At 44.0% G+C, this 14462-nt stretch overlaps 1 protein-coding gene across 1 annotated transcript; it reads left to right on the top strand.

Moving 5' to 3' along the window:
• Positions 1-8561: 8561 nt before the first annotated feature.
• Positions 8562-12441, top strand: LOC133925106 (glycerol kinase). Its single transcript, XM_062370943.1, has 4 exons — positions 8562-8989; positions 9895-10110; positions 10190-11156; positions 11896-12441. The coding sequence occupies exons 1-4, from the start codon at positions 8850-8852 to the stop codon at positions 12136-12138; spliced, it is 1566 nt and encodes a 521-aa protein (XP_062226927.1). The 5' UTR covers positions 8562-8849; the 3' UTR covers positions 12139-12441.
• The last annotated feature ends 2021 nt before the right edge of the window (positions 12442-14462 follow it).

Here is a 14462-nt window from a genome sequence, read left to right as displayed (position 1 = left end):
CCGATCTAATGGTAAGACGAGCTGAATACCTTCACAGTTGTGACTTTGTGGGCGTGAACATTGACGGTGTCAGCGGACGGGCTTGTAAGTGGTACTAGTTTATTCCGGGAGTAGTTCTAGTATTGCCGCGTCGAGCGATGCATGCCCCACACGGTTGGGGCTGGTTGAGAAAAGTTGTCACGAGTACCCTCTTGTGTGCACTTTGGCCGGTGGCACAAGCCGTATGGTCCTCGTGTCGTGTGGGTCCAGGAGTATCCCCCTGCAGGGTGTATAAACAGTTTGAACAACCGCGCTCTCGGTAATGAGCATGCTATTGTTTTATTTGCACCCGGTCATAGAGTTTCGAGTATGGTTTGTGATTCGGTTTGTGGGAGATGGTGATTGTAGGCACTTGTTACTTGTTGATATACATGTTGTTTACAGATACACTTGTTCAGTTGTTAGTTGCAGAGTAATTTTCATATGTTTTGGTTAAGTTTCAGTCGCTCACACATATGTCTAGGATGCTTAGTGCTTATATTTTACTTAACCTGTGGTTTATCCTTGCTAATGATCAATGCATAATCCTTGAGTCGAGCTATATATATGTGCTCTGTATGGTTTAAGTCTTGCGAGTACTTTCGTACTCATGCCTGCGCTTTCAGGTACTTCTGTCGTTGAGGAAGAGGCGGTGTTTGGCTACTTCGTGCCCGCCGATGCAGGTGGTGGGCAAGAGTAGTGTATCCTACTCTGGGTGGTCGTGCTTTTGTGATGGAACCTAAGAGCATATGGCTCCATCCCTTTTGTTGTATAGCTTTTAGTCTTCCGCTGCTTAGTTCTTTTGTTGGTTAGGAGTTGAGCAGGTTTTAGTCTCCTCCTAGCTCTCTTTTGCTGTAAATTGTGATAACTTGTTGCATGCTTAAGAACTTGTAATATAATGTTAATTGCTCGCTCTTTCTTAAGCTTTGTTGTGATGTACATGTTGGAAAGGCATGTGTTCCGATCTTGGGCACAAAATACGTGCCAGAACTACCGGGATGATATTCTGGTTAATCATCAAGGTTGTGATTATGAATAATGATCCTCCTGGTGATTAATTAAAATATTATTTAGACAGTTCCTCACAGCACACCACAACTTTGAGTGCTCATCGATGATGCCTAGCCGCATAGGAGCTTCTAGCTCCAAGAGTAACAAACTCCCTAACCCGCGCACGATCAGCGCCAAGTGCTCAAAGACACACAACTTATGTGGCAATTCGTGGGCTACCAAAGCATCACACCCTCTCACACCATTCTCTCTACTCACTAAGCCACCAAGGCTTGATTCTCACCAAATATTGTTAGAGAGGGAGAGGGAGCACTTAAAGGTGGAACACTAAGTTGAAAACACCTCACACCACCAGCAAAAAACCAGCCAAGTAACCTCCTTCATGCTAAGAGGACAAGAGGTATTTATACCATATTCTCAAAAACTAGCCGTTGGGTAGATTCTGCACAACTCGAAACTTTCAGGTACCCAGAATCTGAATGGTCAGAAACTAGTTGTTACAGGGTATTCTGGCCTAACCTGGAACTTTCAGTTATAACCCAAAACTTTCGGATTAACAAAACCTCAGCAACCGATAACCCCAACCCAAACTCCATTCGAAGGTTCCAGTGCAGGACACCAGAATCCGAAGGTTCCAGATAAATCCGGAAATTCTGAGTAAAACTAAAAATCCCTAAATGAGCACCCTTGCCTAGAGCTTATCCGGAGGTTTCGGCTACCCGGAACTTCCGGATCTCATTCAAAACTTTCAAGTTCAGCACAACTGACCCTCTGAAAAACGACAATAACTTTTGATCCCGAAGTTGATTTCGGAGATTTTAAACTCTACGAAAAGCTTATTCAGAAGGCTACTTGTCCTAACAGAAATCATGATCTTAAACACATATGATCAAACTAGTAACACTCCGAAACCCAATTCGGATACTTCCATATTTTCGGCACCAGACTCATAAAGCGAACTCTAAACATAAACTCATCCCGCACTAAGCACATGGTTTGAGCACTCTACACTACAATCGAGCAATACTTTCGACAGTCCCTTTTGATAGTGCAGCATATCTATAACCTGGTCTCCCACCAAACTCCTTCAGACCGCCAAAACTAAAAAACTATTCTAGTTATATATTTGCCTTAAGCAATCCCATCGGACTTGATGAACACATCATCCAATTTATGATGCTTCTCATAGCTCTTTAAGGCTTGTCATCAACTCTTCACTTAAGGATTATGACAATGTTCATCCTCGCTTCCTTTCTTGATCTTCATGTGATTGATGCGAATCACCCATAACTTTTCATGACATCGCATGGTCCATTAACGCAAAACACACTCGCCCTTCACCACAGCCTTGGTCCTTCGGCGTCAAGCCCTTAGCTTACCCTTCACCACCGGATGGTCCATCGTAGCCAAGCATCGCTTGCCCTTCACCGTCTTGCCATAGAAAACTACTTTGTATCCAACATATTCAATGAATTCACTTTACCATATATGGAGTCTAATCTTTGTTCTCCACTTTTGGCATATTGAATATCTTAATTCAACTCATATCTTCTTATGGAATCTAACCCCAGCTCACTCTCAAGCACAAAGTATATCGGTTAGTCCATAAAACCTTTAATAATTTTATACCCTAAGTTACTCGATCTTCACAAGCAACTTGGTCTTCACTTTTATTATCAATCTTCATAAGTTTCTCCTTCTTCTCATGAGCATCACTAAGAGCTCAATGATAACGATGCATTTCTTTTGATCTCATGTTATTTTTCAATGAATTCATGCTTCATTTCTTATATATCTCCTATGAAATAACGTAATAACAATTTTCAACATAATTGTTAATCCATATGTATTGTCACCACTTACCCAAGCATCACCTAGAGTTCATTCATCTTAATACATATCTCTTCTCCATGCATCACCTATGGAACAACATAGTAACAATTCTCAATAATATTATTAGTCTATAGGTATTATCATTAATTACCAAAATCACACTTAAATATTATACGCACTTTCAACATATAAGGAAGTAGTATATATATATATCTTAGTGTGTGTGTATATATATATCTCAAAAAGTAGTATATGCTTCAGTTATAACGGGATCAACTATGGATCGAGCCCGGAGTATGTTGTGTATGTTTATATAACTATTTATTGTGCTAAGTATCGCGAACCCACCTCAAATTCAAAACCATGCATCTAAATTGATCATATGCACTTATGGTTTTATTGGTTCTTTGAGTGCTGGTTTGAATTTGAAAAAGTTTCAAATCCAAATCAAATCCCAAACCGAATCTTAAATCTATTTTTGAAGCTATTTCATATCTCTATTCCTCTTTCATCCAAAATATTTCTCAAATCAAATCCAGCCCAACTAGCAACTCTCTCTTCCTTCTTTCTGTTTACTTGTGGCCCAACCCACATGAGCCTTTGGCCATGTGAGTCTAGCATGGGCCTAATCTTTTTGGGCCCATCTTCACCTCTCTCTCAGGTCGTCGCACCATTGTGACCATGTTGGCCCATATCATTCGCCGCCTCGTCGCACCGCACCGGCCCATGGGGCCCACCCTGCACGAGGCCATATTGACACCAAGGCGCCCTGAACCCCTTCGCTTTCCCTTCTTCTCTCACCAGCATGCATGACTTGCTGCTCGGACCATCCCCAAATTAGTTGGCGAGGCTTGGATCCGGAATCGGATGTGGGTATTGACCCTCGCGCTTGGATGCCCACCTATGAGCGCTTCATGTTCCCCCTCCTCTTTCACTGCCGCTACCTGCACTAGTGATGCATAAATATGAACCCCTACAGTGAGGATACTTTCACACGTTACACCGAGAAACTACTCCTATACTAATAAAAACATTTTATTAGGTCATTCTTATTCCATATAATCAAGGGTGACCTACCTTTTTAAGTGTGTCGGTGTATTAGGAACCAGGGGTCCCTGAGTCCCGAGGCCAGGCCAGCCGTCCGCCACGTGTCACCATCCCGCGAGGTCCCTCCTGCGGGATGAGGAAAGTCCAAGTTCCGGGAGAAAGGTGTTCGGGGCCACAGTCTCTGGTCCCCGAGCACCCCAGTTCCCCGATGACCCGTAGAATCTAAGTACCGGGAAGAAACTACTCGGGGAGGTGCCCGGTCACCCCCGACCACCCTAGTCCCCTGATGATCAGAAGGGCTAAGTTCCGAGAGAGAGCGCTCGGGGACTGCGCGCAGCAGTCCCTGAGCGCACAGTTCCCCGAAGGCCAGTGCGAAAGTGCTCGGGGCTACACGTGGTAGCCCCCCAGGCTCTCGGTTCCTCGAAAGACCTGTGCGAAAAGTGCTCAGGAGAGAGTGCTTGGGGTTGCTCGTGGCAGCCCCCCGAGCTCTCGGTTCCCCGAAGGTTCATACAGGGATAAGCATTCCCGGGAGAGAGTGCTCGGGGAGGTGAACAGTACCCCCGAGCACCCGGTACCCCGAAGACAGAGATATGCATTCCCGGGAGAGAGTGCTCGGGGAGGTGAACGGTACCCCCGAGCACTCGGTTCCCCGACGACCCAGAGAGGCCCCCAAGGGGCCCACCGATGAGGTGTCCGCCCGTCAGAGGTCCAAGGCCGCATTAAATGAGCGCACGTGGCCTGACATATCCAACTGCTCCCGCCGCAGCGTCAGTTCCTGCCATGCTTTGGCAGAGGGGCGTGGGGCTATTAATTGCACGGGTCCCGTCCCGTATCATCTGGTGTGTCTCGGGATAACATTACCAGGATCAAGGCGTTCCGCCTGCCGCCCTGCCGTGGCAAAGGAACAAGACAGGGCGGGCACGCCGGGTGGCTATGTGGCTGTCCGGTGGGCCCTCTCAACGGCGCCCGTTGCCAGGGCGTCCACAATGACGAGTGACCGGATGCGCGCCGCGTTTTTCCACCGCCCCAGTCACTTCGCCCAGAGGAAATGATGACGCCTTTCTCAGCCGTGGCGTCTTGGAACTTGTGCCCCATCCTTCCTGTTCGAAGCATATCGCCGCCGGCGAGTGCATAAAAGGGTCGGCACACAAAAAAGAGAAGGAGGAGAAAAAAGGATCACTCAAGCAAGAGACCGCAGGCATCGAGCAATCAACAGAAGCATCAAGAACCAAACCGCAGTCCCCGTCCAAGAATAGGGAGTCTCAAGCTCTTAGTTAGACACGATATTCTTGTAACCAGATACATCCTCGAGGGATCTCCCTCAGGACTGTTATTGCATCCATACAGGAGTAGGGTATTACGCCCCCGTGCGGCCTGAACCTGTCTAAACTCCGGTGCATTTATTTCTCTTTGCACTAGGTCGATCATCCCCCACCAACGGCCGTTGTATTTACATCCACTTCCATTTATTTCTCCGACGAACTTATTCAGGATCATCCCCCCGACCGAATCTCTAAAAAAGGATCTCTCGGAATCCCTACGACAGAAGTTAATCCTCCGACAAAGTGCTAGATAAGGTAAGCTACCAGTGCTCCCTAAGACTCTTCTGTGTAGCTTGGTGACTTATAGTTGGGATAACAAGGACCCAGCACATAGCCTACTCTAACCAGAAAAGACACCTACTAAGAGTGGACCCCACACATCAGTGATCATGTCATCCTAATTTCAAGTTAGAGGAACCCTTTCCCTCCAACGATAAGACGAATGGCACTTGCTATCATGTAATCACGTAGAAAGTTCCCATTAAATATTTAATTCAAGTTGTTTTCTTTGCTTTGACACGGAAGATGTAGTCTACTTCTTTATGAAAAATATTGAGGCCTAGCATATTCCCAACATTTCTATCGTATTTGAAAAAAAATTACGTTACAACTTTTTATCATTATCCTTAGCATACATACAATTGTGACGGCTCAACAGTTTACGAAGTCTAAGTAGAGATAACTTATAAGGCCAACTCTTACGGAGGGAGCGTATGTACTTTTTACTTTATGCTACAGTAAAATGTCTCTCTCTCCATATTGTATCTCTCTTCAACAGATACCAAATCAACTTTTCTGCTGCTACAGTAATACCGCCGTGATGGGTAGTCGGCAAATTTGCTACCTACTGTAGCATACCTCATTATTGTACACTGAGTATGCATGTGGGTCCGGGGGATAAGAAGAGTAATAAAAGGTAGGAAATATGGTGTCTGTTGGAGATAAAAAAAAAATAAAAAATACTGTAATAGTGTTAGAGAATGCTGTAATAATATTATAGGGTGTGAATTTTTAGAGTTTCTGTTAGAGATGACCTAACGCAACTCAAATATTGTGTGAGGTCACCTGAGACCACTGAAGTCATAAGTGGTCAGAGAGGTAATTTCATGTCCTTTCTAAACTTACCTGACAATATAAGACTGCACCACCGGTATTGACCAAATTAGTTTTTAATAATCTTTTAAGTAGAAATTGTTCGATCCTAACGTGCCTGCGAGCCGTTCTGTTGTCTCATTTGCACCTGAGCATATGTGATTTTTAAAATAATATTATTTTAATAGAAAATCGCAAAAATATCCTCCATTTTCAAAAAAATTGTAAAATTAGCACCATGTCGGTAGTTGAAATACCAACAGGTCTCTGTCAGTATTTCACTTGCTGACAGGTGCTTACCGGTATTTGGCTTATCGACATGTATTTTTTAAATTTTTTAACACATAACAATACGGTGGCTCACCCTTATCGGCATGCCAATTTTTTACAATGGCAAGTCGGCAAGTGACGTACCATTGTCAACATGGTACTATTTTGACAAATTTTCAAAATTAAATATTATTTTTGCATTTTTATTAAAATAATATTATTTTAAAAACTCCAAATGTGAATTTGCAGCTAGGATGAACTGCACCTGTACTACGGTATCTCGGGACTGTTTTGTGGATACAAAAGGTAGACGTGAGTTGTTGCCCCTGTCAGGAAACAAGAAACGCATTGCAGACATCGTAGAAAGCGATGCACGATGGCATCAGTTTGTTTAGTTTGCTGGCGAAAGTCTCAAAAAACGGTTGCGCAGGGACCATTTGTTCGGTGGCCACATCAAACCTGAACGCCGGCTCTTGATGGCGCCAGCCTCGGCCTGCACGACAAGTCGACAAGCCATTCTGCACCGGTGAATTTGGTGGAAATCCTCTCACCAATGCCCACCCAAGCACCCAACCACTTCTTTGTACCAACCGTTCCTCAACTGGTGCCCCATTAGTTTTTTTCATTCATGGAAGATGCTAACACTTGACCTCGACGGATTGCACCGATGAAGGCTTGTTTTGGAGGGAAATAATCGTCGTCGTGATGTCGCCGGACTTTGCCAATAAGCTAGGGCTGCCAATCTGATGCGATTGGTTTGCACCAGACACAATCCAGCGGGGCAAGACGTTAGCAGCCATATTTTGTGTGCACGAGATCTGCATCTATTGTGCAGTACAATAGCAACCTCTCAGGTCCTTCGAGGATTGTTTCAGACTTCAGACAAGTGGTTGAAGAAGATACGATTTTATTTATTTTTTGCCCATTTTTTTGCTATCCTTGCTTCCTATCCACGCCGAACTGTTTTTCTTGACGTGCCTTGTTGAGACAAGCTACTTGTACTCTTATAGTACAAGTGGAGTACTAGTTAAATTAGAAGAAGTGGATGAATGTGTTGTCCACGTCTAGGAGAGGCATCCAACTCTGCACCTTTGAGAGATTCGACTGGATTTAACCATATCTTAACAGTTTTTCATCCTATTCCAGCTGAATTTGCTCCTTCATAGGTGATCGACGAATACGTTGTCCACATCTAGCAGAGCCATCCAACTCTGCACTCTCGAGAAATTCGACTGAATTTGACCATATCTTAACAGTTTTTCCGTCCTGTGTCCAGCTGAATTTGCTGCTTCCTAGGTGATCCGTCCTAGTTCTTGTCACGTACTCGGTAGCAATGTCTCTTCTGAACGCGCAGGAGTACAAGAGTCTGAAACGGGATCGGAGGCCCAAAAATCTTGGCGTGAAAACGGAGAACCCGTGCCGACTGCCGCAACTTGGCTTGTCCACCGATTTGGCAGGCGATTCTCAGTGTTAAGTGAGCAAATGACTAACCTTTTCACGAGACCTTTGGATTCCTGTCTCGTCTGTGCATCAAACATTCAACAGAGAATACGGACGACATGTTGTATCTCTGCATCGGATCACATGAAACATGTCCATGGCGAAGGGCTCGTACGGTTCCATCACCAGCCTAGCTCTTTCTGAATTTTTATTTTACCTTCTTTTTTTGGGGTCAAGACTAAAGGGCGGATTGCCATCACCATCACTAGTGCAATACTGGCTTAACAACTTGAGTCCTTTTGCGTAATCAATTACAATGGGTATTCCAGATTCAGAACCAATCGCTACCACAGTTGCAGCGAAGTCCATGGACTCGTGCATCCATCTAACCATCTCGTTGTCCTGCAGTAGCGATCAGCAGCACGGGCTTGGCATGTCAATGCACATGCCGCTGAACGGAAGATGCCTTTTCACCCGTCTCTATTTGGATAAGGCCGTTTTGCATCAGCAAAACACGAACTAATCTACTACTCTGTTAGCCGCCGATAGCTCAAAAAAATCCCAGCTTTTGGGGGACGCGGACGCCAAAATCGCGTTCCGTCCCACAAGATACCGGCGCGGAGCCGAGCGGAGACACCGCGACGGTCATTGACTTCCCCGCCCTCCCTCCCCTCCATCCAAGGCGGATCCACCCGTGTCCGCCTATAAACTCTCAACTGCCCCCGATTTGTTCGACGCCATCTCCAGTCCTCCCTTCCCACGCGCTGCTCCCATCCATCTCGTCCTGCTTCGCTGCGCGGCTGTGCCGGCGGGATCATGGCAGGGGAGGGGGAGGAGGTCTACGTGGCGGCCATCGACCAGGGCACCACCAGCACCAGGTTCATCATCTACGACAGCCACGCCAAGCCCATCGCTTCGCACCAGCTCGAGTTCAAGCAGCACTACCCGGAGGCAGGGTAAGTGGACGCTTTTGTTTGTTCTTTGGGGGCGGGGATGGGTTCAGTAACATGTTTGCTATAAGGATTACGGTGTGATCTATTTGATTGTTTGTGCAGCGCGAGGATTCTGTTATATTGAGTCATGGAGCTGTTACTTGTTAGTTTAAAGATGCTAGCTTTGTGGTCGTGGCGTTTGATTTGATGGTGTGAAGGCTCAGTCTTAACTAAGGATTAGTTTTAACTGAGCAGTATGCTGTACAACCAGGGGCATGTGCTTCCCTTCATAATTCTGTACAAATAACTAGATTTTGTAGCACAAATGAGTTGGAAGTTCATTGAAACTACCGCAACGAAAAAGATGATCTCCCTGAGCACTGAACTTTTTTTTTACCTTAAATAAAAGGATTGTACCTTTTCTCTGCTAGACCAATTTGGTGCATTTTCAATTGGCCACTTTTATCTTGACTTTTAATTTCCTTTCCCTATCTTCACGGAAAATTGTGTAACCAACTGACCTTACTTGAATTGTATTACTATTTGCTAGTAATTGTCTTTAACTTTCAGGAGTGTTGTCTTTCGAACTACCAGCTTGAAGATATTGTTTCATGCCTGTAATACTGCTATATTTGTTAGGAATATAACATTGCGTCGTTATTTCACTTCAGTTTTCATTTATCTGTTGATATGTGATCGTGAGACCACTACTATACTGAACCACCCCTTTTATTGTGACGTCTTACTACCATACTGAACCATGCCTTGTGTTGTGACATTCTGTGCTGTTTTATTCTATTAACTTTAGTCTGTACTCTGTGGTGACAAGATGCAAATTTTCATATTGATTTTTTTTTTCTGAAGCTTAATTTTGCATTTAGTTGAAGATCTCTGATTTTTCTTCTTTGTATGCTTGTATGAATTACAAGATGGGTTGAGCATGATCCGATGGAGATTATAAAGACTGTGAAGGTGTGCATGACGGAGGCAATTGCCACAGCTAATGGACACAATGTCCATGCTGGCTTGAAGGCCATTGGGATCACAAATCAGAGGGAAACCACCGTTATGTGGAGCAAATCCACTGGCCTTCCACTGTACAATGCCATTGTGTGGATGGATGCTCGCACAAGCCCTGTTTGCAGGTATTCTTTTCGTCCATCACTCGTTTTCTGTTAACATCTTGATATTGTCAATAATTCTTATTATGCTTCAACTATCCAGGAGATTGGAAAGTGAGCTATCAGGTGGTAGAACCCACTTCGTGGAGACATGTGGATTGCCAATTAGTACCTATTTCAGTGCTCTTAAGTTATTATGGTTGATGGAAAATGTGGATGCTGTCAAGGATGCGATCCAGACTGGTGATGCCTTGTTTGGCACAATCGACACTTGGTTGATCTGGAACCTTACAGGAGGTCTTGGTGGTGGGCAGCATGTCACAGACTGCTCAAATGCATCTCGTACGATGCTTATGAATCTAAAGACACTCGATTGGGACAAGCCAACACTTGATGCATTAGGAATTCCTGCCAAGGTTTTGCCGAAGATTATTAGTAATTCAGAGAAAATTGGTGTGGTTGCCAATGGGTTTCCCTTGGAAGGTGTCCCCATCTCAGGTTGCCTAGGAGATCAGCATGCTGCAATGCTAGGGCAGCTGTGCCAGAAGGGTGAAGCGAAAAGCACCTATGGAACTGGTGCCTTTATCCTTCTGAACACTGGGGAGGAGGTTACCCTGTCCTCCCACGGTCTTCTTAGCACCATTGCTTATAAGCTTGGCCCAAGTGCGCCCACTAATTATGCTCTAGAAGGCTCCATTGCAATTGCTGGTGCAGCTGTTCAGTGGTTAAGGGACAGCCTTGCAATAATTCAGACTGCAGCTGAAATTGAAAACTTGGCTGAAACTGTGCCGGACTCTGGTGGGGTGTACTTTGTGCCAGCGTTCAATGGGTTGTTTGCACCATGGTGGAGGGATGATGCAAGGGGGATCTGCATTGGTATCACAAGGTTCACAAATAAGGGGCACATTGCTCGAGCAGTGCTAGAGAGTATGTGCTTTCAGGTGAATGATGTCCTCAGCTCCATGCACAAGGATGCTGGAGAGGCAGGAGAAGTAAAAAGCGCGGAAGGGGAATTCTTGTTGCGCGTCGATGGTGGCGCTACTGTTAATAATCTTCTCATGCAGATTCAGGTAAAAATAATCTTCTCCTTCCTAGTAGTTTTACAAAAAGGAAAAAAACACTAGCTTTTCCCGTGGGAGCATTTATTATCTCACAAATATGAATACATGTTTTTCATTTTTATGGATGTTTGAATTAGAGCAAGTAACATTACAAATTAAATAATTTTACTAGGAAATCAACATAAATGTTAACATAACCTTGAAAATTCATGTTTTTATTGTCTCACGTCTGGCTTGCTGCAAATAAGAAATGCAAGATGTGGATTCATAGTGCCCTTCTTTCCATTTAAGATTAGACTAAGTAGTCGAACATCAATTGTTACATTATGAGAAATGAGCTCCTACTTCTACGAGGCATACTTGACACGAGTCAGACATCAGTCACAGCACTACAATGTAAGACTCGGTCAGTGTAATAATCTGTTCTAGCATCTGTAGGAAAAAATGTAGTGAAGTGTGTTCAACTTCGTTAAAATATGTACTACCTCATTTGTGAATGAAACTTTGGCTTGTTACTTGCATCATCTTCTATGTTTAAATGGCTTGAAAGTTGGTCTTTCTTAAAGCAGCTTGCAAAATGTAGAAAACGGTATGAGACATGATATTCTCAACAGGCATATAAGTGTGTTTGCTGTTTAGTGCAGCAAGCTATTTCATTGCTGATCTGGTCTGTCATAATTTTCTTGCGAACTTAAAATCTCGTCAAGCTTTTCATCAGATCTCTTACAATGTTTGCACTCACCTGCAGGCTGATTTATTGGGTAGCCCTGTTGTCAGACCAGCTGACATAGAGACAACAGCCCTTGGAGCTGCATATGCAGCTGGGTTAGCTGCTGGAGTCTGGACAAAGGAGCAGGTATTTGCGGGCTTGCACAAGGAGAACACGACAGTCTTCCGCCCGAAATTGGACGAGACCCACAGGAAGAAGAGGGCAGATTCATGGTACAAGGCGGTTTCTAGATCATTTGACTTGGCTGATCTATCCCTTTAGATTGACACACCTTGTTGCACGGTAGGCACGATCAATCGTTGCCCAGGTGGTTGTCAGTTAGCCCTTGCTTGTCGATGAATAAAGCGGTACATTGTGCATTACTTCTGCGGGCTTGTTCTTTGTTTTCTTGGAAGAAACGAAGGATAGATAACCGGGTGTATATTGATAAAATTATAAGCACAGAGATATCTCAATTCTTCAAAAAGAATTACTTTGGAGTATTCATGTATCTCAATTCTTCAAAAAGAATTACTTTGGAGTTTTTATGTATCTCAATTCTTCAAAAAGAATTACTTTGGAGTATTCGTGTTCTTCTCAACTGAATTATCGATTGCATCTGTGGTAACTAGTTCTAGTTTTATCACTATACACATTCGCATGTGCAGGAAAAAAGCATTTCCTTTTCATGATATCATTCCGCGTGTACTAGTTCTGTGGGTCGTTGGGGGTATGAAGTAACTATTTATTAGCCAGATAGGCAACTCTTTCAGAACTCAACAGAAGTTTACATGCACATCATTGAAGCGTACATACATGATACATCGTACTGACAGCACTACGACTAAGGCAATAGGTAGGATAACAAGAAGATATTACCCAAGCACCCATATATTTTAGCATGAGGTGTGTTAACAGAAACTGCCTTTTCAGCAAGGCTCAAAGGAGAGATTACGACGTCCGTCCTCTTCGCAAAGACAATCCCAAAGACCTGCAGTATCTTAAGGAAGTGTGAAAGGTGGTTCTAGAGGTCTATGCTATAATTGTGGGCGTGTCAAGCATTTCGAGCAGGAATGTCATTTTTTGAAGCTGGGAGATGTGGTGACTGCTCTAAGACCCTCACTACCGGTGCAACCCACTCAACAAGCCTCCTAGTCTGCGCAAGTTTCCAAGCGCGGTCGTGTCAACTACACTACCGTCAAAAAAGCTCACAAGAGTGTCAACATCTTGATAGGTATGTTGCTTATGAATTCGCATCATGTCTCTGTGCTCTTTGATTCTGGAGCTTCTCATTGATTAATAATAAGGAACTATACTCAGCATCACAAGCTAATGGTTATCACTACCCATGCACCCTATTTCATAGAAACACCCAGAGCCAACATCTTTTCGATCAAATTATGTCTGAGGCATTGATTCTTATCAATGGATAATCTTTGTCGCAAATCTGCTAGTAATCGACTCCAAAGAGATAGATGTTATTTGGGAATGAATTGACTTGCCAAGAATAAGGTTGTTATTGATTGTGCTCGAGGGAATATCACTCTTGATGATTTATCTGGCACCAAGTTCACTTGAAGCTTAAGGAGGTTGATCCTTGTCTTTATGCTTTGAAATTTGTCACCACCACGGATCTTCTGAATATTCCCGTCATGTGTGAGTTTCATGCTGTCTTCCCAGAAAAATTACCGGGAATGCCACCCGATTGAGAGGTGGAATTCTCTATTGAGCTTTTATCCGGTACAGTCTTGATTTCAAGGTTTTACTAGATGCCTCCAAATGAGTTGGCGGAGATAAAGAAGCAAATTAAGAGTTGCTCTCAAAGGGTTTCATTTACCCAAGCTCCTCACCTTGGGGATGGCTGACACTCTTTGTGAAGAAGAATGATCAAACACAGATGTGTGTTGATTACCGTCCGTTAAATGAGGTCACTGTTAAGAACAAGTATTCACTTCCTCGGATTCATATTTTGTTCGATCAATTGACGGGTGTCTGGGTTTTCTTTAAGATTAATTTAAGATTAGGTTACCACCAAATAAAGATCCGACCAGAGGATATTTCAAAGACGTCTTTCTCTACTCGTTATGAGCTTTACAAGTATATCGTTATGTCTTTTAGTCTGACCAATGCACCAACATTCTTCATGTATTTGATGAACACAGTCTTAATAGAAGAACTCGACAAGTTTGTCGTGGTTGTCATCGATAATATTCTCATATATTCTAAGACTGGAGAAGAACATTCTAAGCACATTCGAGTTGTTCTTGGCTTACTTCGAGATCACCGTCTCTATGCTAAGTTCAGCGAGTGTGAGTTTTGGCTCAAAGAGGTTGCTTTTCTGGGTCATATCCCATCCGAGAATGGAGTTGTTGTTGACTGTCTCTATGCTAAGTTCAGCTGGAAGTCTTATGATTCTGGCCACCGGCAAGTCTCTCCCGCTCTCGATCTCTCGGTCTGCCTTGTCACTTGCACCGGTATCCTTTTCGCTTGACTTTGTCAACACGCCATCTTCATCCTCTGTTTCATGTTTTACTTGACCTCTACGTGTATAGCTAGGATTATCCTTGACTCCGCTTGGCCTCCTTGATCGTCCAGCACTAAGCACC

Source organism: Phragmites australis, chromosome 7 (assembly GCF_958298935.1).
Source record: "Phragmites australis chromosome 7, lpPhrAust1.1, whole genome shotgun sequence".
Lineage (NCBI taxonomy): Eukaryota > Viridiplantae > Streptophyta > Magnoliopsida > Poales > Poaceae > Phragmites > Phragmites australis.
Note: the sequence above shows the minus strand (reverse complement) of the source record. Positions and strands in the feature narration are given on the sequence as shown.

Excerpts from the sequence above, each read along its gene's own strand:
- LOC133925106 (XM_062370943.1), top strand. The coding sequence starts at position 8,850 with ATGGCAGGGGAGGGGGAGGAGGTCTACGTGGCGGCCATCGACCAGGGC. Across the intron at positions 10,111-10,189 it reads CGCACAAGCCCTGTTTGCAG|GAGATTGGAAAGTGAGCTAT; the intron begins GTATTCTTTTCG and ends TCAACTATCCAG. Across the intron at positions 11,157-11,895 it reads ATCTTCTCATGCAGATTCAG|GCTGATTTATTGGGTAGCCC; the intron begins GTAAAAATAATC and ends ACTCACCTGCAG.